The sequence below is a fragment of the Schistocerca americana genome, chromosome 1, assembly GCF_021461395.2.
Source record: "Schistocerca americana isolate TAMUIC-IGC-003095 chromosome 1, iqSchAmer2.1, whole genome shotgun sequence".
In the NCBI taxonomy this organism is placed as follows: Eukaryota; Metazoa; Arthropoda; class Insecta; order Orthoptera; family Acrididae; genus Schistocerca; species Schistocerca americana.
In genome coordinates this window covers 519,461,434-519,485,520 of record NC_060119.1, presented here as the reverse complement: position 1 = coordinate 519,485,520, position 24,087 = coordinate 519,461,434, and the positions used below count along the sequence as shown (strand labels likewise).

At 48.9% G+C, this 24,087-nt stretch overlaps 1 protein-coding gene across 1 annotated transcript in view; it reads left to right on the top strand.

Moving 5' to 3' along the window:
* The window catches only part of LOC124570251 (dynein axonemal intermediate chain 4), a 62,304-nt gene that overhangs the window by 4,517 nt on the left and 33,700 nt on the right, over positions 1 to 24,087 (top strand). Inside the window, exons 2-3 of the mRNA XM_047131104.1 lie at positions 8,806 to 9,308; positions 15,426 to 15,938. Coding sequence (XP_046987060.1) covers positions 8,806 to 9,308; positions 15,426 to 15,938 — 1,016 coding nt within the window. The remainder of the gene's footprint in view (positions 1 to 8,805; positions 9,309 to 15,425; positions 15,939 to 24,087) is intronic.

Below are 24,087 nucleotides of genomic sequence, written 5' to 3'. Positions count from 1 at the left end.
TCACCAGAGCGAGATATCCCAGAAGATATGAACGTCTAACAAAATTTATTACCAAATTTGCAGATTAACAGATTTTGTGATGACTCTGTGTTCTCGGACGTTCTTCTAGATGGCGTGAAATACATTCCAGGCTATATTGCATGCAAGTTCAAAAACCCTGATAAAACATTAGGTTACCAGAAACAAAAGTGAAGACGAGAGCCTGACGTGGACGGGATATCATTATATCTCGTGGTGATCTTTACTCCCCGATGCCGGCATGGACAAACAAAGTGTTGCAGTGTAAGAATAATGTGTTGCTTTGCTCCGAAATGGAGTGTGCAAACAAAAAAATCTCATAAAATCTCTGTGCTATTTTTCGAAACAAAATTTTGCTTTTATGTAAGAAAAAGAAATTTATAAGGATAAAATATCCGAATCAATAAGCAAAGTTGTAAACCATAAAGATATGTGATACAAGGAGGAAGTAGTTATGGATTCCATCTTTACCTGGTAAATGGCAATAGAAATCTGGAACAGACTATGTTAGCATCTGCTTCTTCATCAACCGAGTTCTTTTTTCAGCTTCATTATCATTTATTTAGTCCTGATGTGTAAGAAGATCTGGGTACGGTAACCGGGGAGCAGGAAACTTCTTCCACATCTGTAACGCTTCCAAGCAATAGTCAGGAGGTAGGCGTGTTTCGAGAATCGGTTGGCAGTGCTTTTGGGTACATCTGACATGTCACTTGTCTTGATCTATCCAACTGTGTATCGAACCAAACCGAAAGTCAAATGAACGAGTAACACGCCACAGCGTGTGTGGTGCGGCGCATTTGCCGTATAACCACATTGCTGCACTACGCTACACAGCCTCCATGACAGACTAAATTTCTGGTCTCCCGTGCCAGCCTCATTGTGACATCAACGGGCTCTAGCCAATACCAAGCAGAATGCTCACCCTCCCTATGGGGGCGATAGCCCCCCCCCCCCTTCCCCCCAATAGAGCATCATATTACACTGGATAAAATGACTTTAGAAATCGGCGAATGTATTACTCCAACAGATTCAATCTTTTTTTATAATTATTTAGCAATATACGTTGCAATGTATTTCAAACACATTTTAACAAAAGAATAAGAGCGGGAAATAGCTTACTATCTAAACCAATAAATATCATTTAACTTAAAACGGGCGTCTTATTATTTATTAATGCTCATTTTTTACCCTGAACTCGAAAACAGTTACCAAAAACTACTTTAAGCAGCACCAAATTTTACCAATTTGTCGGTGGAGGACCCCAACTCTCCTTTTGTTAAGCGATATTCCATTCCCCCAAACCTCCCCCCCCCCCCCCCCCCCCCCCACCTTGACCGACTTCTAGAATCGCCCCTGGCGACGTGGCATGTTACTGGACGTCCCCTGCAGAAATATTCAGCCATGCTGCGTCTACAGCCGTCAATAATTGCCGGTGCAGGACTTTGTGGACGAACTAAAAAAAAATGGTTCAAATGGCTCTGAGCACTATGGAACTTAACATCTGAGGTCATCAGTCCCCTAGAACTTAGAACTACTTAAACCTAACTAACCTAAGGACATCACAAACATCCATGTCCGAGGCAGGATTCGAACCTGCGACCGTAGCGGTCGCGCGGCTCCAGACTGTAGCGCCTAGAACCGCTCGGCCACTCCGGCCGGCCGTGGACGAATTGGCCTCTCGATTACGTCCCATAAATGTTCGGTGTGATTCATCTAAGGTGATCTGGTGGCCAAATCATTCGCTCGAGCTCTCGAGAATGTTCTTCAAATCAATCGCGAAGAACTGTGGACCAATGACGTGGCGTATTGTCAAGCATAAAAATTCCGTCGTCCATGAGTCCATGAGTAGCTGCATATGGTCTCCTAGTAACCGAACATAATAATTTCCAGTCAACGATCGGTTTAGTTGGAACAGAGGGCCCAATCCATTCCATGTAGACGTAGCCCACACCGTTATGGAGCCACCACCAGTTTGTACATTGCTTTGTTATCATGGATCCACAGCTTCGTGGGCTCTGTGCCACACTCGAACCTACCATCAGCTCTTACCAACTGGAATCGGACTCATATGGCAAGGCTACGGTTTTCCAGACGCCTAGGGTCCAACCGAAATGGTCACGAGCCCAAAAGAGGCGCTGCAGGCGACGTGCTGCTAATAAAAGCACTCGCGTCGGTCGTCTGCTACCATAGTCCATTAGCCCTAGATTTCGCCGCACTGTCCTAACAGATACGTTCTTCGTATTTCCCACATTGATTTCAGCGGTTATGTCACGCAGTGTTGCTTGTTTGATAACACTGACAAATCTACGCGAACGTCGCTGCTATTGTTCGTTAATTTGAAAGGCGTCGGCCACTGCGTTGGTCACGGTGAGAGGTAATGCTTGAAATTTGGTATTCTCGGCACACTCTTGACACTACCGATACCAGAATATTGAATCCCTAACGTTTTCAGAAATGGAATGTCCCATGCGTATAGCTCCGACCACTATTCTCCGTTCAAAGTCTGCTAATTTCCATCGCGCGGCCATAATCTCCGCCGGAAACCTTTTCATGGAATCACCTGAAAAAAATTGACATCTCCACTGATGCAGTGCCCTTTTATACCTTGTGTACGCGGTATATCAGCCCCGAATTTACGATATTTCCGAACAAGGGTAGAAACTTAATAATAGTGGCGCTCATTTCGCTCTGTGGAATTTAGACGTGCATATTTCGTAATGGAAGCCATCAAGCCTCTATTCAGGACAGTGGAAACTAAAATGTCTGTGGTGCCTCTCCTACTACCAGTCGGACGGTTTGACATCATACCTCCCTTAAATGTACTCGGTGGGATTATTTATGACCGGAAGAATAAGAACTCTTTAGAAAATATGCACTCTTTATTGCCTATTAGCCAATAACTTTCTCTTTTGTGAGACATAAAATTAAACATAGGACATATAAAAGCAGCAAATGCAGGAGACAAGTACGGCAGTTCACATTTCTTCAGTCCTTAGGTCCCAGAATTTTTTTCTTTCTAATCTTGCTATAGGTTTTTACGGCATGCTGTCCCTTCTGCGAGAGACGTAATGTTCGTCAAATATTTTGGTACATGAAAAACCAAAATGTCGTTGTCTAATAACGAAAAAGCTGTTAATACGAATGATACCCAAGAATGATTTCGTTTCTCGGTTTGATTATGTCTATTTTGTAATTGTCTGCTAGATAAAATGAAATACGTCTTTCTAATATTGCAGCAACTATAACACCTGCCAAGCGAGTGAGACTATTTTGGGCACAAATGGTCATTTTTATCTACCTCATTTACATAAATAACACTCCAGAATATAATTCACGAAGTACTGATGAGATAAAAAAGCAGCACTAGTAGCCGAAATTTTTATATAAATTTCGAATCGTTATATTCTTCCATATAATTTGTGTGATATCCCCGTTTCTTCTCCTTCCTTGTTCTAACAAAAAAATCTTATCGTCACTGGAATGAACATCTCATTCTGGAAACATCCCCCAGGCTGTGGCTAAGCCATGTCTCCGCAATATCCTTTCTTTCAGGAGTGCTAGTTCTGCAAGGTTCACAGGAGAGCTTCTGTAAAGTTTGGAAGGTAGGAGACGAGATACTGGCAGAAGTAGAGCTGTGAGTACCGGGCGTGAGTCCTGCTTCGGTAGCTCAGATGGTAGAGCACTTGCCTGCGAAAGGCAAAGGTCCGGAGTTCGAGTCTCGCTCGGGCACACAGTTTTAATCTGCCAGGAAGTTTCTTATCGTCACTAATTGTGTAACTGCCATTGTCAAAATTTATTCTCCGGTTAGCTTCACTAATCCTGCTAGAATCACCGGTTCAGTTATCCCGCGTTTATTCGCTGGTTAGGTGTTATTACGTGTTCGTACCATGCGTTCTCCGCGCTATTCCGAGGATAGAACTTAAGGGGCTGCTAATCGGGGACCGTACAACTGCCCCTCAGCAGTGTGACGATCTAGCAAAAATTTTCTGATAAAATTTCATTTTCTTGGGTACACCGAGAAGATAATATCTAATCTTCCTTACCTGTTATTTATTTCCACTCTAGTGGTCTGAATCCATGGATTTCGCTTATGATTATAATAACGCTCATTACTCGCATACTCACTCAACCACGTAAACAAACAGCTGTTGGCTTTCACCCTTTCGGGTTTATTCGTCTCAGCTCGTATAACCGCGTCCCCTTTTGTCTGTGGGTAAGTTTTTTGTTTCTAGATGCGACGGGGATTTCTCTGGCAGAGACATCATGTACACTATGCACGCATTCAGAAATCGACTTATGATTCGTTCAGAAATCAACTTAGAATGTATTCAAAAATGCTCAAATTCCAACACGGATGCGTTTCAAAGTAATATGAATAATCGATAGACCAACGTGCGTTGGATCAAAGGCGCTTTCTGTAAGAAGGTTTTTCCTTCAAGAATATAAATTTGGTACTCTCCTAACATTGCTGCCCGGGGCAGATACCCCGTTTGCTCCCCCCCCCCCCTTTCCTCCTCCCCAGCCCTCGCTACCTCATGACTTGTTTCACCTCAGTGCATCTTCTAAATATTTAAACATTTTTACACCTAATTTTAATCACCAACAAAGTAGTCTCCATTGACCACAACACAGTTCTTCAAATGATCCTTTCATTGTTCAGTACAGTTTTTTAATTCACTTATCGGGATGTTCTTTATGCCTTACAGCGATTTTTGTTTTACTTCCTCCACAGTGGCAAAACGCTTTCCTTTCAGTCCCAATTGAGCCTGGAGAACAAGAAGAAATCACAGGGGGCTAGATCCGGTGAGTAGAGGGGGGGGGGGGGGGGAGGGGGTGGACAATCGATGTCATGCCGTTTTTGGTCAAAAACTGCGCTATGAAGAGGGCGGTGTGGGCCGGTGCGTTGTCGTGATGGAAGAGTCAATCGCCTGTCCACCAAAGATCTGCCCTTTTCTTTGGGAAACTCTCTCTCAATCTTTTCAAAACCTCAAAGTAGAACTCCTTGTTGACAGTGTGATCCGGGGGAATGAACTCCGCGTGCACAACACTTCTGTAATCGAAGAAACAAATGAGTATAGACTTGATGTTTGACTTCACGTGGTGAGCTTTTTTGGGAAGAGGAGAGCCACTTGTCTTCCACTGGCTTGATTGCTGCTTTGTTTTGGGGTCGTATCCATAGCACCACAATTCATCACCAGTAATCACCATGGGGAAAAAATCAGGGTCCTCTTTGAGCTGATTTTGAAGCTGAAAACATGCCTGAAGTCGACGCTCCCTTTGCTTGTCTGTGAGAAAGCGAGGGACAAATTTGGCTGCAACTTTTCTCATGTGCAGATCTTTGGATAAAATCCTCTGAATTGAATTTCATGATATTCCAAACATCTCACAGAGTTGATGAATGGTTCGGCGACGGTCTTCTCGAATATAGGCATTGATTTTGTCAACGTTTTCGTCACTTCGTGATGTTGAGGGTCGTCCTGAACGGTATTGGTCTTTAGTTGACATTTCTCCAATTTTAAAACATGAAAACGACTAATGGACTCTAGTTTTACTTAGGGCAGCATCCCCATAAGCAGTCATAATAAGCATTACAAAAGTTTCCGCGGTCGATTTCCCCAACGGGAAACAAAATTTGACAGCCACGCTTTGCTCCCGACAATCTGCCATCACGTTTTCACCGAAATGGAAAAAGATCTCACGGGCGAACCGATGCACTCACAGTGACGCAACTTCGCACACTGAGTCAGGTGGCGTGACCATAACGGGTGCCCTCCCCACTGCAGCCCAATTCCCGTTACTTTTGGGTCCCCCCTCATACATCATAAATTAATCTTGGACTTGTGGTGCGGTGTAAAGTATGATGAGCATGTACTGTGTACAATTTTTTTTTACGGTTGGATGTTAAGTATGTTGCGAGGTGTACTGTGTACAATTTTTATTGTCATGTAACCAGAAAAACAGAAGGGAAAAACAGAAAAGCGTTAATTTTCGAGAACATTTCTTTCTCTAGTACAGTGGTTTATTTGTTATTGAAAATTGAATATGAACAGTGACAACCACAATAAAGTTCTTTTAATATCACCTTACTGATTTCAATCTGTCTTAGACCGTCTTCAGACTCACACTGTGGTAGTAGTTGGTGGCTGTAAAGGAGCATACTGAGAGAGGTCGAGTTACTCTCACCTATTTTTCGCATATGGAAAATTATTAAAGATTTTGTTACAACCTGACACACCTTGTGCGAGACTTTAGAAAGTTAACGGCCTGAGCAGATGTTGATGGAGCCTGGTAGAGCACTAAAAGCATGAGGTATTTTTATCGTACTTAGCTTGTAGAAACAGCATGTTGGGAGTTGAAGTCAATTTGCGGTGAGCCCATCCATTAGACAGGCGCACAGCCATACAGGGCAGACTGGGCAGTCCCTCATCGAGACAGGTCTCCAGCAGAACAATGCCGTGATACCTGCCAAGGGCCGGCTGGAGTGGCTGAGCGGATCTAGGCGCTACAGTCTGTAACCGCGCGACTGCTACAGTCGCAGGTTAGAATCCTGCGTCGGGCATGGATGTGTGTGATGTCTTTAGGTTAGTTAGGTTTAAGTAGTTCTAAGTTATAGGGGACTGATGACCTCAGCAGTTAAGTCCCATAGTGCTCAGAGCCATTTTTTGAACCTGCCAAGGTGCCAGCAGAAGGCCTGGGCTGGGGCAACGGTCTGAAGGAACACGTCTACTCAGTGGAGCTGTAAACCGGGCTTTGTGGGCAGAACAACACATAATAAAAATTCACAAGTTTTTGTGTTCGCTGAAGGTGCAAATAGGTCAGTGAACCACTTCCCCCAGCCACCTTGGTTGTATAAGAAAAATCCGGCGTCTGAGAAACGTTTAGATATAGAATCTTTATTATACCTCATAGCTGGGACTAGCAAGCTCCAAGGCACAGGCAATTTAGATATAGATCTTTAAGACTGTATCTGTTCGCTTGTTACCATGGGAAGTGACACGATGTCAGAGAAAATCGTCTCTTCCCCCTCTGCGAAAACTTAAAAAAGCCAGTAATTGGCGGTTTCCTTTTTTTTCAGAGACCCATGTTTCTTAACTCTTGCCCTGGTTCGAAATGAGTTTGTGCTGTCGTGTGGGAGGGGAGATTTAGCGAGTCTAGAGCCCTGCGATTGGCTCAAGACGGCGTGAAAGCAGTGTCGTTTGTGCAATTTGTTGGAATTTTTTTTTTATTTATTTATAGAGAGGGCAAGGCTCTTGGGTGCAGGACTTTGGGCTGGTAAGCAACTTCTGGTCGAAGCTCAGGCGTGTGTGGTTGTGCTTGGGACCTGTCCTGGGACTGACTTCACTTGTGAGTAGTTTAGACTGGGGAGCCTGTGGTGAAGTCCTAACTGTACCGACAGTGTGTCTTCAAACGTCTCGGACTACTCGTTTACTGAGGGCATTCGTTTTTGGTTTACCGGTCTTGACGTTTGGTATCCTTGTGAGCTCTGTCGTATAAGTGAGCCAAATTGGTCCTTGGTACGACGAGCGAATGGGTGTGTCATACACTGAAATGTACCGTGATTTCAGGGCTCTGGTAGAGAGTAAATTGCGATATGTCTGCCTGGTCGCTAGACCGTGAGACGTTCGCATTTCTTTCGTGGCCGCGATCGATTCACAGGTGCCGCTTCCACATCTCACCTCCACTGCACACATCTCGCCAGCTGCAGGTTATATCACCACACGAAGCAAACAGGGTAATGTACTGCTGCTCTGGCATTGCCAGGGTGTACAGATCTCAATCGCCACTTGCTCTCACCTGTACCCATGTAGAGAAACTATAGTTGATTGGATCAGTCAATGTCTGCTCAGCGTCAGATCAATTAAGATTGCATTATCCACAGTTTTAGAGACAGAGTACTTGATTCACTCCAGTAGCTACACTGTCTCTGCCACCCAGAATCCTTGTCCAGTGTAGTCTTGAATCACCTGTTAGTTATTTGCGGTATTTAATCAATAACTTGAATGAGATTTTCACTCTGTAGCGGAGTGTGCGCTGATATGAAACTTCATGGCAAATTAGAACTGTGTGCCGGACCGAGACTCGAACTTAGGACCTGGAGATAGAGTCTCAGTCCGGCACACAGTTTTAATCTTCCAGGAAGTTTCAATCAATAACTTGTTTAGCATGCCTGTTTTAAAGAGAAAATAAATGTTAGGGCAAGAAAACTATGGCAACATTCCCAGTCAATTTATGTAGTCCAGTCTCAATTTATATAGTACCACTAGGGTTACCTTTCAATACGCTACACCTCCACGAACGCTAATTGCTCCAGTTAGCGTCCGTGGAGGTATAGCACCTGCTCAGTTCACATCCACAATCTATCATCACCGTATGGGTCTGAGCCGCGCGAGTGGCCGCACGGTTTGAGGCGCCATTTCACGGACTGGGCGGCCCCTCCCGCCGGAGGTTCGAGTCCTCCCTCGGGCATGGGCATATATATATATATATATATGTGTGTGTGTGTGTGTGTGTGTGTTGTTCTTAGGATAAGTTAGTTTAAGTAGTGTGTAAGTCTAGGGACCAATGACCTCAGCAGTTTGGTCTCTTAGGAATTCACACATATTTGAACATTTTTTACTGGTCTGAAGATGGTCTACAACAGACCGAAACCTGTAAAAAGGTTTATCGCTGTTGTGACTGTTTATATTAAATTTTAGAAAAGCGTTAAGTGTTCACCTTTGCCCCCACCTACTCTAATGTCTGCTAGAAGAAAACCAAGTTTTTCGAACGTGTGATGAACTGAGAAAGAGAAATGGAAGGGCGTGCAGTACGCAGCAGCTGACAGCGAGGCTGGACGGGCGGGCTGCGGCGACGCGCGCGCTGCGACGCCTGCGCAGGTCGCGCGGGCGGCGGCGGCCCGCGACGCAGCGGGAGGCGCCGAGTCGGTGGCCGCCGCGGCCGACGGGCGGATGGAGGGCCAGCTGCCGGGAGAGGGGGCGGCGGAAGCGGCGGCGGCGGCGGCGGCGGCGGCGGCGGCGGCAGCGACCAGGCCCCGCGGCCGGCCGTCGCTCACGTCGCGCCGCTCGCAGCTGTCGCGCCGCAGCAGGAGCTCCGAGCAGGAGGCGCAGGCGGACGACACCCGGCCGTCGGCCACGTCTTCCTCCTCCGCTGCGGAGGACGCGCGGCTGCTGGCAGACCACCGCCGACAGCTGGAGGCGATCGCGGCCAAGCCGGCCTTCGCCGCCGCCTGCGCCACCGTCGAGCGCGTGCTGGCCAGCAACGTCTTCCGTGCCCAGCAGAAGATCTTCAAGGTACGCCCGGCTCTCATCAATAAACAGTACGAAGTCCTCCAGACGATCCCTAAAAAAAAAAAAAAAAAATCGTTAAATTTCGGTTACACGATAAATATACACTGATGAGCCAAAACATGATGACCAACCACCTGCTTAATAGCCCTTTGTCCGTATTTGGAATGAAATACATCGCTGATTCTGCGTATCAGCTATTCGACAGTCCGTTGGTGTTGTGGTGGTATGTGGCATTAGATGTCTCCGCACAGGTCATGTAATTGTCGTAAATACCGGGCCACTGATTTGCGTGCCCTTTAGTGGCGTCCGATATCAACCCACATGGGTTCCGTAGGATTTACATCAGGCGAATTCGCTGGTCGAGAAATCAACGTAAGTTCACTATAATGCACCTGAAACCACTGTAACGTGGTTCTGGCTCCGAGACCAGACTATTATACTGCTGAAGGACGACATCGCCGTCGGAGAAACATCAACCATGAAGGGATGCAGATGGTTCACAGCTGTCTTCGATTACTACCACAGATCCCATCCATGCCAATGCAGGAGAATATCTCCCATAGCACAGTACTGCTCCCACCAGTATGCATCCGTCGCGCTGCCCGTTTCGAGCCGCAGTTCACTTCGAAGATGCCGTGGAGAAGACCGTCGACCTAGTGTGGCAAAAATATAATTCACCCGAAAAGCTGACATGTTTACGTTGACCGCTATGGTTCAAATGGCTCTGAACACTATGGGACTTAACATCTGAGCTCATCAGTCCCCTAGACTTACAACTACTTAAACCTAACTAACCTAAGGACATCACACATATCCATGGCCGAGGCAGGATTCGAACCTACGACCGTAGCAGTCGCGTGGTTCCGGACTGAAGCGCCTAGAACCGCTCGGCCACCGCGGCCGGCTGACCGTTATGGTTCCGTGCCCACTGCAATCGCAATTGACGATGTCGTTGCGTCAACACTTAGGGTGGGTCTGCTGCGGAGCTCCACGTTCAACAGTGTTCGATGAACGGTGTGCTCCGAAACAATTTTGCAGAGATGCCACTGACCATCATCTATCCTACTTTATAGAGCAGACAAGCTTCCGAACCACACGTTCTGTGCAGAGTCGTGGACGTCCAAACATTTAGAGCCTAGTGGTAGTTTCACTGTGCTACCTCTCTCCGTAGATGCTGACGACAGTAGCACGTGAACATTCGATGAGCTTCGCCGTTTTCGAGATAATCGTTCACAGACTGTACGTAATAACAATGCGACCTTTGTCAAAGTCGCTTATCTGAATGGATTTCTCCACTTGCAGCCCATATCTTCGCCAGAGTGATCCCCCGTTCGTGTTTGCTCTGCCTACATACTTTCGTTATCGCGTCACGTGCCCGCATGGCCACCAAGAGGCATCCACCGTCGTTGTGTGCAGTGGTCATAATGCTTATCAGTGTGAAAAAATCCAACTAAATGCCTAGACAATACATGTGCAACCTCGTCGTCAACTAGTTTTCCGCTGTGCAGATTATTACCAATAAATGTTACTTGTGATATTCTTTATTGTATCTACGTCGTACAAAGATAAAATTTAGGAATGAGACTGAGGGAGTAGACCTAACGACGTACGTCTGTTATAACGTACTGTTTTACCTCCATATGATTGCGTATGTCCTTTTTGCTTTTGGAAAGTATTTTAGTTTCCACCAGCTACCAAAATAATTTTATAACTGTATATCCGTTATCACATTTTCATTAATACTGCATATTTATATTTGCAATTGACTATGAAATGAACACACAAGCTCTCTCTCAGTTTCGTCGTCAAATAGTTGCCAGCCGTGCAGGCATATTGTTAATAAAAGTTACTATCCTATTATTTTCTCTTATACGTGACGTTTTACAAAGATAGGATTTGGTAATATGACTTACGTTGCAGTTCTAACAACATGTCTATTTTAACCTACTGTTTTGTTTTACCTCCATACGATTACTACGTTCTTTCTGTTTTTTAGAAAATGTTTTTACTTCCTCCTGCAAAACACACACACACACCCTGTATATATATATATATATATATATATATATATATATATATATATATATATATGCAGGGTGTTTCAAAAAGGTATTGCAAAATTTTCAGGAAATATTCCTCACACACAAATAAAGAAAAGATGTTATGTGGACATGTGTCCGGAAACGCTTAATTTCCGTCTTAGAGCTCATTTTAGTTTCGTCAGTATTTACTGTACTTCCTCGATTCACCGCCAGTTGGCCCAATTGAAGGAAGGTAATGTTGACTTCGGTGCTTGTGTTGACATGCGACTCATTGCTCTACAGTACTAGCATCAAGCACATCATTACGTAGCATCAACAGGTTAGTGTTCATCACGAACGTGGTTTTGCAGTCAGTGCAATGTTTACAAATGCGGAGTTGGCAGATGCCCATTTGATGTATGGATTAGCACGGGGCAATAGCCGTGGCGCAGTACGTTTGTATCGAGACAGATTTCCAGAACGAAGGTGTCCCGACAGGAAGACGTTCGAAGCAATTGATCGGCGTCTTAGGGAGCACGGAATATTCCAGCCTATGACTCGCGACTGGGGAAGACCTAGAACGACGCGGACACCTGCAATGGACGAGGCAATTCTTCGTGCAGTTGACGATAAACCTAATGTCAGCGTCAGAGAAGTTGCTGCTGTACAAGGTAACGTTGACCACGTCACTGTATGGAGAGTGCTGCGAGAGAACCAGTTGTTTCCGTACCATGTACAGCGAGTGCAGGCACTATCAGCAGCTGATTGGCCTCCACGGGTACACTTCTGCGAATGGTTCATCCAACAATGTGCCAATCCTCATTTCAGTGCAAATGTTCTCTTTACGGATGAGGCTTCATTCCAACGTGATCAAATTGTAAACTTTTCTCACTCAACATGTGTGGGCTGACGAGAATCCGCACGCAATTGTGCAATCACGTCATCAACACAGATTTTCTGTGAAAGTTTGGGCAGACATTGTTGGTGATGTCTTGATTGTGCCCCATGTTCTTCCACCTACGCTCAATGGAGCACGTTATCATGATTTCATACGGGATACTCTACCTGTGCTGCTAGAACATGTGCCTTTACAGGTACGACACAACATGTGGTTCATGCACGATGGAGATCCTGCACATTTCAGTCGAAGTGTTCGTACGCTTCTCAACAACAGATTCGGTGACCGATGGATTGGTAGAGGCGGACCAATTCCATGGCCTCCGCGCTCTCCTGACCTCAACCCCCTTGACTTTCCTTTATGGGGGCATTTGAAAGCTCTTGTCTACGCAACCCCGCTACCAAATGTAGAGACTCTTCGTGCTCGTATCGTGGACGGCTGTGATACAATACACCATTCTCCAGGGCTGCGCTGGATTACCGCATCAGGGATTCCATGCGACGGAGGGTGGATGCATGTATCCTCGCTAACGGAGGTTTTCCTGTAACAAAGTGTTTGAAGTTACGCTGGTACGTTCTGTTGCTGTGTGTTTCCATTCCATGATTAGTGTGATTTGAAGAGAAGTAATAAAATGAGCCCTAATATGGAAAGTAAGCGTTTCCGGACACATGTCCACATAACATATTTTCTTTCTTTGTGTGTGAGGAATGTTTCCTGAAAGTTTGGCCGTACCATTTTGTAACACCCTGTATATATGTATGTCCAGAAATCAAACATTCATGGGTGCTGGAGAAAAATAAACGCATCAATTTGAGGCAACGGTCCCTCTGCCGGAAACGAGCGAGTCGAAAGCTATAAGCGAAAACCGTTCTGAGATCTCTAAAAGACATGCCTGAGGATCTACGAGCACATGTTCATCTTCGCTACTGTGAAACAAATCTCTTTTACTGATTAAGTGCTCATAGCTCTTAAGGTTTGCATTTTAGAGCCCATGTTTACGAGACCTTTTTTCTTGTTTTGGTCCGTACTACCATCTCTGAAAGCAGCCTACTCTACAATCTTAGCGTCATCAGCACCAGTACAGTAGTCCACTGTCAGAGATGTGAGAACGATTTTCGCTTATAACTTTCGATTCGCTCGTTTATGTATTATAATTATGACGTGTACGCTAGTTTTCATAAAGTAACATGGTTTACACTTCATAAGCACTATTCGCAGATCACGTGATGGCAAGTCTGTTTACCGAAACCAGTCATCCTAAATAAAAGTTCTACAAACGCAATCTTAGCTGAGAAGTTTCTCTTCAAGCTGAAAACTTTCAGACCGCCCCTTCTCACTCACCATAGGCAAGTTAAACACCTAGCGATTACAATAACGAACAACTTAAACTGAAATCAATACACAGAAAATGTTGCGAATAAAGCGAGCCAAAGTCACTATTGTGACTCCCTTCTGTCCGCCTGAGCGCAATATTGCTGCGCCTAGGGTGACCAGACGCATTTGTTTAAAAACGAGGACAAACAGCTTCAAAAAGGAGGACAAAGTAAGAAAAAAGAGGACACATCAAACAGGTCAACTGCAGATGAGGATACCACCCGTCAGCTTTGGACAAGTCACGTGACTGCCAGGAATTATAGGTAAAACTAATAGTTAATTGTTACTGATGGCCAGGTGGTGGTTAACTAAACAATACAAAAAAAAAAAAAAGAATTAAAAACATTGATTGTGGTGACAGTATGGCGTCAATTGTTTTGTTATGACAACCACACGGAATTGTTTACAAAGCGAAAAACGTAAGACTGAATGCCCTCCATTCATTAGACGCACCGCTACCAACATGTACAATTCAAGCAGCAGCTGACGACATGTGAACTGCACTTTAACCTTCCGAATACAAATAAATTGAATGACTATGAAACAATGAAATAAAACGATGACACTTAATCTGTCGAGTTATTTCTTACCTTTATTGGCCACTGAGACGTACGTTCCAGTTCCACATATCTTACATCCCGCTTCAAATTCATTTCTCCCTTTCTTGAAAGCCGGCTATTTGCAGGAAAGGACATCATAAAATGTACACTTTCGTTTAGGCATAGCCAAATACTTTACGTAGCTCACTCGGTTAAAAATTACACTCACGAATGACACGCACGCTACAGGAAGCCAAGCCAATACAAAGCGAAGATAAGAAACGAAAATTTTAAATAATGGATATTTGCATTAGCTTGCAGGTCGATCAACGATAACATCGACGATCCTGGTGCCACCTACTAACACTGCCTTCGTGCCAATAGTTAAGGTATGAAACTTCCTGGCAAATTAAAACTGTGTGCCGGACCGAGACTCGAACTCGGGATCTTTGCCTTTCGCGGGCAAGTGCTCTACCAACTGAGCTACCCAAACACGACTCACGCCCCGTCCCCACACCTTCACTTCTGCCAGTACCCCGTCTCCTACCTTCCAAACTTTACAGAAGCTCTCCTGCGAACCTTGCAGAACTAGCACTCCTGAAAGAAATGATATTGCGGAGACATGGCTTAGCCACAGCCTGGGGGATGTTTCTAGAATGAAATTTTCACTCTACAGCGGAGTGTGCGCTGATATGAAACTTCCTGGCAGATTAAAACCTCGTGCCGGACCGAGACTCGAACTCGGGACCTTTGCCTTTCGCGGGCAACTGCTCTACCGACTGAGCTACCAAGCAAGACTCACGCCCCGTCCCCACAGCTTCACTTCTGCCAGTACCTCGTCTCCTCGTTTCTTTCAGGAGTGCTAGTTCTGCAAGGTTCGCAGGAGAGTTTCTGTAAAGTTTGGAAGGTAGGAGACGAGGTACTGGCAGAAGTGAAGCTGTGGGGACGGTGCGTGAGTCGTGCTTGGGTAGCTCAGTCGGTAGAGCACTTGCCCGCGAAAGGCAAAGGTCCCGAGTTCGAGTCTCGGTCCGGCACGGGGTTTTAATCTGCCAGGAAGTTTCATATCATCGCACACTCCGCTGTAGAGTGAATATTTCATTCTGATAGTTAAGGTATTTTAGAAAAGAGCAATAGAACGGGACGAATTGTAAATTTAACTGTATTACGCTCAACTTTGCGAAAAAGCCGGACACTGTAAAAATCCGCCCGGACCCCGGACAAAGAGCTGAAAAGGAGGTAATGTCCGGATTAATCCGGACGTGTGGTCACCCTAGCTGCGCTCGTGCAGGGCCTGACGGAGGCGGACGCAGAGGGCGGCGGCCCGCGGTTCCGCTACCACGTGCGGCCGCTGTGGGTGTTCGAGTGCGAGCGCGCGAGCGGGCGCAGCGTGTCGGCTCTGTGCTGGAGCGCGGCTTGCGGCGACCTGCTGGCCGCGGCCTACGGCAAGTTCCACTACGGCAGCGGCGGCGGCGGCGGCCGGGGGCGCGGCCGCGGCGCCGTCTGCGTGTGGTGCGTCAAGAACCCCGCCGAGCCGGAGCGCGCCTACGGCTTCGGCGCGGAGGTGTCGTCGCTGCGCTTCTGCCCGGCGGCGCCCAACCTGCTGGCCGTCGGCTTCTACGACGGCGCCGTCGCCCTGGTGGACGTGTCCGCCGGCGGCGGCGCCTGCAGGGTGGTGGCGCGCGGCGCGGCGCCGGTGAGGGCCCCCGTCTGGCACGTCGAGTGGCTGCCGCGCCCAGACGCCGAGGAGGGCGAGGATCTGCTCGCCGCCGACCAGGAGGGCCGCATCTCCAGGTTCGCTCTCGTACACCACTAGCATCTTCTGCTGGTACCCGAGTCCATTTCCAGCTAATTACCGAACTCGGTGACAGTTTTGTAGATCCCCAACACCAAAAGACGTAGAGCGTATCTTAACAATGGAAAATTGTACTGAAATGCAGGAGGATCTGCAACGAATTTGACGCATGGTGCAGGGAATGGCAATTGAATCTCAATGTAGACAAGTGTAATGTGTAGCGAATACATAGAAAGAAAGATCCTTTATCATTTAGCTAGAATATAGCAGGTCAGCAGCTGGAAGCAGTTAATTCCATAAATTATCTGGGAGTAGGCATTAGGAGTGATTTAAAATGGAATGATCATATAAAGTTGATCGTCGGTAAAGCAGATGCCAGACTGAGATTCATTGGAAGAATCCTAATGAAACGCAATTCGAAAACAAAGGAAGTAGGTTACAGTACACTTGTTTACCCACTGCTTGAATATTGTTCACCAGTGTGAGATCCGTACCAGATAGGGTTGATAGAAGAGATAGAGAAGATCCAACGGAGAGCAGCGCGCTTCGTTACAGGATCATTTAGTAATCGCGAAAGCGTTGCGGAGATGATAGACAAACTCCAGTGGAATACTCTGCAGGAGAGACGCTCAGTAGCTCGGTACGGGCTTTTGTTGAAGTTCTGAGAACATACATTCACCCAGGAGTCTAGCAATATATTGCTCCCTCCTACGAATATCTCGCGAAGACACCATGAGGAGAAAATCAGAGAGATTAGAGCCTACACAGAGGCATACTGACGATCTTTCTTTCCACGAACTATGCAATACTGGAATAGAAGGGAGAAGCCATAGAGGTACTGAAAGTACCCACCGCCACACACCGTCAGGTGGCTTGCGCAGTATGGATGTGGATGTAGATATAGATATCTTCTTCATAATTTCATGTATTGAGCCAGTGTTTCCCAACTTTTATGAGACCATTACCCATGAGTGCAGCCCTCATCATTATCAACTTTAACGTGTAAGCAAACTTTAGAATGAAAAATAATTTTCTTTGTTACTTTTAAAATAACTAACACTAAATGTTACTTAGTTTTCGTAGGCGTCTTATTAAACCGCAAACTAATGAGTCAATGAGGCAACTGGTATTGCTTATTTCTAACAACAATTTTTATACACTCCTGGAAATGGAAAAAAGAACACATTGACACCGGTGTGTCAGACCCACCATACTTGCTCCGGACACTGCGAGAGGGCTGTACAAGCAATGATCACACGCACGGCACAGCGGACACACCAGGAACCGCGGTGTTGGCCGTCGAATGGCGCTAGCTGCGCAGCATTTGTGCACCGCTGCCGTCAGTGTCAGCCAGTTTGCCGTGGCATACGGAGCTCCATCGCAGTCTTTAACACTGGTAGCATGCCGCGACAGCGTGGACGTGAACCGTATGTGCAGTTGACGGACTTTGAGCGAGGGCGTATAGTGGGCATGCGGGAGGCCGGGTGGGCGTACCGCCGAACTGCTCAACACGTGGGGCGTGAGGTCTCCACAGTACATCGATGTTGTCGCCAGTGGTCGGCGGAAGGTGCACGTGCCCGTCGACCTGGGACCGGACCGCAGCGACGCACGGATGCACGCCAAGACCGTAGGATCCTACGCAGTGCCGTAGGGGACCGCACCGCCACTTCCCAGCAAATTAGGGACACTGTTGCTCCTGGGGTATCGGCGAGGACCATTCGCAACCGTCTCCATGAAGCTGGGCTACGGTCCCGCACACCGTTAGGCCGTCTTCCGCTCACGCCCCAACATCGTGCAGCCCGCCTCCAGTGGTGTCGCGACAGGCGTGAATGGAGGGACGAATGGAGACGTGTCGTCTTCAGCGATGAGAGTCGCTTCTGCCTTGGTGCCAATGATGGTCGTATACGTGTTTGGCGCCGTGCAGGTGAGCGCCACAATCAGGACTGCATACGACCGAGGCACACAGGGCCAACACCCGGCATCATGGTGTGGGGAGCGATCTCCTACACTGGCCGTACACCACTGGTGATCGTCGAGGGGACACTGAATAGTGCACGGTACATCCAAACCGTCATCGAACCCATCGTTCTACCATTCCTAGACCGGCAAGGGAACGTGCTGTTCCAACAGGACAATGCACGTCCGCATGTATCCCGTGCCACCCAACGTGCTCTAGAAGGTGTAAGTCAACTACCCTGGCCAGCAAGATCTCCGGATCTGTCCCCCATTGAGCATGTTTGGGACTGGATGAAGCGTCGTCTCACGCGGTCTGCACGTCCAGCACGAACGCTGGTCCAACTGAGGCGCCAGGTGGAAATGTCATGGCAAGCCGTTCCACAGGACTACATCCAGCATCTCTACGATCGTCTCCATGGGAGAATAGCAGCCTGCATTGCTGCGAAAAGTGGATATACACTGTACTAGTGCCGACATTGTGCATGCTCTGTTGCCTGTGTCTATGTGCCTGTGGTTCTGTCAGTGTGATCATGTGATGTATCTGACCCCAGGAATGTGTCAATAAAGTTTCCCCTTCCTGGGACAATGAATTCACGGTGTTCTTATTTCAATTTCCAGGAGTGTAGAACGATGAAGCAATTCTTAGAGCCTGGTGAATGCTACCTAAAGCCCCTTATCGTAAAACAAAGCCGATTATCCACAGTGAGAAAAGACACTTCTTACCAACCGTGCCTCCTCTACGGCTCTGCTCTCCCTAGCGTCACTTGCCTCACTCATACCCTGAACCCCATGTAAAATCAACTACATTAAAATGTGTGCGCTATACTTAGGTATACTGATTGTAAATTACTTGACTGCTGGGCTTCTTACTTCTAGCTTGGACTTCTTTACGGTGCGATTGCTTTGTGTTTGACAATTACCCCTAATAATAATAATAACAGTAATAATAATACAATGTAGGCGCTACAGCAGTGCGGTACCCATTGCATACATAGCTACTGTTGTGTCGTGCTGTCTGTTAGTTCGTTTACTGCTGCTAAGTCAGTATTGAAGCAATTTTCGGTCTATTGCAGCAACTGCTAAGCTTAGCCAGCCATTTACATGATATATTGAAGGATATGTCTACATCTACATCTACATGAGTACTCTGCAGTTCACACTTAAGTGACTGGCAGAGGGTTCACAGAAAGACTTTCACTTTCTTGCTGTACCGTTCCACTATCGAACAGCCTGCGGGAAAAACGAACACTTAAATCTTTATGTTCCACCTCTGATTTATCTTATTTTATTACAATGATCATTTCTCCCTATATAGGCGGTTGCCAACAAAATATTTTCGCGTTCGGAGGACAAAGTTGGAGATTGATATTTTGTGGCCGGCCACTGTGGCCGAGCGGTTCTAGGGGCTTCAGTCGGAACCGCTCTGCTGCTACGGTCGCAGGTTCGAATCCTGCCTCGGGCATGTATGTGTGTGATGTTCTTAGGTTAGTTAGGTTTAAGTAGTTCTAAGTCTAGGGGACTGATGACCTCAAATGTTAAGTCACATAGTGCTTCGAGCCATTTTAATTTTGATATTTCGTGAAAGGAACTTACCCTCAACGACCAACGCCTTTGAGAACGATGTCTTTCCCGATGGCACTGACATGTGAAACATTCTCGTTTTTCTTGCCGCGCCAATTCGGGATAAAATCTCGAGCTTTTGACGATAGCCTCCATCGTCATCGTCAGACTGACTTCACTGCTTTTTCCTTTATTGTAATTTTCAGCACCTCATACAAGGCGGGCTGGCAGCAGCTTAATACGCCGCTCTTCAGCCGTATGGGGTACAATAATATGAGATAGGTGACACAGAAAATACAAAAAATGGCGGGCAAAGAAAGTAGTTATAAAAAAACAAAAAAACAAGAAGCCGTTCACGTTGGACGAAAAACACTAACACTTGTTGACACGGCGCACAAAACACGGAGAGCTGCGACGGCACATGTGAACAGTGGAGTTGTAACTGCACGAAACACAAAACGAAGCACACACACTAGACACTGACGGCGATGATCTCCGGCGCGCGAATGTTCACCATGCGTGTGCGAGTCCGGGGACCTGCCAAGAGAGGAGGAGGAGGAAGGGGAGTGGGAGAGGGAGAGGAGAGAGCGGAGATGCCACGGGCAGGGGAGAAAGGGGGGGAGGGAGGAAGGGGGAGGGGAAGCCCGGGGGGGAAGAGTGGTGGAGGGAGGGGACGGGGGAAAAGGAAAGAGAAGGGGAGGGAAGGGAAGAGAAGGGAGGGAGGGAGGGTGCCTAAAGGAAAGGACACCGGAAGTGGGTGGTGGGCAGGGTCAAATTTGATAGGAGGGGTAGATGGAGGGGAGGAGGACATCATCAGGGAGGGGGAGCTGGCGGAAGCCACCTTGGGAGAGAGTAAGGAGGGTGGAGAGATGGAGACCGGGCAGGACGTGGGAATACAGGCGCGGCAGCAGGCGGGGATGGGAGAGGATTGGGGAGACGAGCGGGTGAGGAGGATCGAGTTTACGGGAGGTGTACAGGATCCGTATCCTTTCAAGGAAAAGGAGGAGGTGGGGGAAGGGGATGAGATCATACAGGATCCGCGTGGGGGAGGGGAGACGGATGCGATAGGCGAGGCGGAGAGCATGGCGTTCAAGGATTTGGAGGGATTTATAAAAGGTAGGGGGGGCGGAGATCCAGGCTGGATGGGCATAACAAAGGATAGGGCGGATGAGGGATTTATAGGTGTGGAGGATTGTGTAAGGGTCCAGACCCCACGTACGGCCGGAAAGGAGCTTGAGGAGACGGAGTCGGGAACGTGCCTTGGCTTGGATTGTATGGAGATGGGGAGTCCAGGAGAGGCGACGGTCGAGGGTGACGCCAAGGTACTTAAGGGTGGGAGTGAGGGCGATGGGACGGCCATAGACGGTGAGATAGAAATCAAGGAGGTGGAAGGAAGGGGTGGTTTTGCCTACAATGATCGCCTGGGTTTTCGAAGGATTGACCTTGAGCAACCACTGGTTACACCAAGCGGTGAATGGGTGAAGATGGGATTAGAGAAGGCGTTGGGAGCGTTGCAGGGTGGGGGCAAGGGCGAGGAAGGCGGTGCCATCGGCAAACTGGAGGAGGTGGACGGGGGGCGACGGCGGCGGCATGTCCGCCGTGTACAAAAGGTACAGAAGGGGGGAGAGGACGGAGCCTTGGGGCACACCGGCGGAGGGGAAAAAGGTGTAGGAATCTGTGTTATGGATGGTGACATAGGAAGGACGGCGGGAGAGAAAGGAACCGATCAGACGGACGTAGTTAATGGGAAGGGCAAAGGTTTGGAGCTTGAAGAGGAGACCGGAATGCCAGACGCGGTCATAAGCGCGTTCGAGGTCAAGGGAGAGGAAGATTGCGGAGCGACGGGAATTAAGCTGTTCGGAAAGGAGATGAGTGAGGTGAAGGAGAAGATCGTCGGAAGAGAAGGATGGCCGAAAGCCACACTGGGTGACGGGAAGGAGGCGGTGCTGGCGGAGATGCTGGTGGATGCGGCGGGTGAGGATAGATTCCAGGACCTTGCTGAAGACCGAGGTAAGGCTGATGGGACGGTAGGAGGAGACGGCGGATGGCGGTTTGCCAGGTTTAAGGAACATGAGGATACGGGAGGTTTTCCACAGGTCGGGGTAGTAACCGGTGGACAGGACTACATTGTAGAGCCTGGCCAGGGTGGAGAGGAAAGAGACAGGAGCTTCACGAAGGTGACGGTAGGTGGCACGATCGTGACCAGGAGCGGTGTTGCGTTTTGTGCGGAGTGTATCAATGAGATCCTGTGTAGTGATAGGGGCATTGAGTTCCGTGTGTGTAATGTTGTCCAAGTACTGGAAACCAGGAGCGAGGGGAGGGACAGAGGGGTCAGTTCGATCGTGGATATCCGGGAAGAGGGAGTAATCGAACTGGGGATCGTCGGGGATGGAGAAGACATCGGAGAGGTAGGAGGCAAAGTGATTGGCCTTACTAAGGGTGTCAGGGAAGGGGTGATCATCGTGGAGAAGAGGATAGTAGGGGGAGGGTTTAGTTCTGGTAAGGCGATGGAAGGCCGACCAGAACTTGGACGAGTTGATTGGTAGGGTGGCATTTAAACGGGTGCATGTCTGTCGCCAGTCCCGGCATTTCTTACCCGCGAGCAAATTACGAACGTGTCGCTGGAGTTGCCGGTGGCGTTGTAGTGTGTCCGGGTCACGCGTGCGGAGGAAGGCACGGTAGAGACGACGGGATTCACGGAGGAGGAGAACGGCCTGTGGGGGTTAGGTAGGACATTGGGGGTGGATGGCGACAGTAGGAACGTGGGCCTCCACGGCCTCAGACAAGGTCTGCTGGAGAAAGGAGGCGGCATGGGTGACATCGTGAGGGTGGTGGTAGGTGAGAGGGTGGCTATCGACCTGGGTGGAAAGGGTATCCCGGTAGGCATTCCAGTCGGCTCGGGAATAGTCGTGGACATACTTAGGGGGAGGGTCAGTACGAGGGTCGGGGCGAGGGCGACGACCGTCTGAAACGGTGAGGAGGACAGGGAGATGGTCGCTACCAATAGGCTCCAGGACATCCACCGTTATGCGGCCAAGGAGGTTGGGGGAGGAGAGGATAACATCAGGAGTGGAGTTGGATTCAGGACGGGTATGCCGGGGGATGGGGACGAGGTCACCTTGAAGGGTGGAGAGGAACCGATGCCATCGCCGTAACTGGGCAGCGGAACGACTATGGATGTTGAGGTCGACGGCGATCACGTAGGAGGAAAAGGTACGATCGACGTGGGAGAGGAAGTCGAAGGGAATAGGAGCGTTGGGGCGGACATAGATGGTGGCGCAGGTAACGGTAAGGCCGGGGAAGAAGAGACTAAGGATCAGGTGTTCGGTGGGGTCGGGAAGGAGAGGTTGGAGCCGAACGGGGATCTGGCGGTGGTGACCAATGGCAACTCCGCCACGTGCAATCGGGAGGGGATTATCGGAGCGGTGGAGGAGGTAGGGCGAAGTGTGAATGGTGTGGTGGGGTTGGAGGAAGGTTTCATTAAGGAGGAAGGCATCCACGCGGTGGGTGGCAAGGGTGTGCAGGAAGAGGTTCCTGTTGGCGGGTAGGGAGCGGATGTTGTTGAAAAGGATACGTTGCTGTTGCGCCATGATAGGGATTTAGACGAGGGTGTCGAGGCGGGAGTTGGAATATGGAACGGGCGGCGAGGGAGATCTGTTGGAGGGTGTGTGGGCGCTGAAAGGGATGAACATTCTGGAGGACGATGGTAAGGAACCTGATGACGTCCTCAGCGGTGGGGGGGGGGACGAAGGGAATTGCCAAGAGGGGTGGGGGCGTCCAGGGGACGGACAGGGACGGTGAGTTCAGGAGTGGTTGGAGGGGGTCGGGCTTTACACTTTTGGGAGTAGGTGGGATGGGGGAGATTGCAGGTATTGCAGGAAGGAGGGGATTGGAGGTTGGGGCACTGCCTGAGGAAGTGCGCTTGCCGACAATGCGGGCAGGTGGGGGCCTCGCGGCACTCAGCTGTGGGGTGCGCGTTATAGCGTAGACACCTCTGGCAGCGCAGGGATTGAGGAGGGGAACGGGAGGGGTCGACCTTGTACCGCTGGTTAAAAAGGAGGGCACCCTCCTTCAGGAGACGGTCAATGGAGGGGGCGTGCTCAGAAAAAACCCGCATAAGGCGGGTGGGGCCGGCAGCGTTATGTATGCGGCGAACCGCACGGACCTCCAAATGGGGATGCGCCTGGAGCTCCGCCAACACCTCCTCCTCCGTGATCACTGGACTAAGCCGAGTGATCACGGCGGTGAGAGTTGGCGGGCGACGCGGAGGTTGGGGTTGGCGGGAGGGAGGTGGTGAAGGAGCAGGGGTGAGAGAGGCATGAGGGCCAAAGTGGGTGACAGGGATGTGGGAAAGGAGGTAGGTGTGGAGGGTTGGGCTGGGGGAGGAGATGAGGACCGAATCTCGGCGAGGAGTGAGGAGGGAGATGGGGGCACCAGGACAATGCTGGCGAAGGAAGAGGGTGAGGTTCCGGGCTTCAAGGAGAGAGGGATCAGGACGGGAAGAGGAGGTAGCGGTAGGAGGAAGGGGGAGAGGAGGAGGATGAGGGGGCAGGGACAGGCGGGGAGACTTCCATGGCATCATGGGTGGGGGAAGGAGGACGAGGCGCAGCCTTTTTGGAAGCAGAGGAAGCAGGAGTGCCAC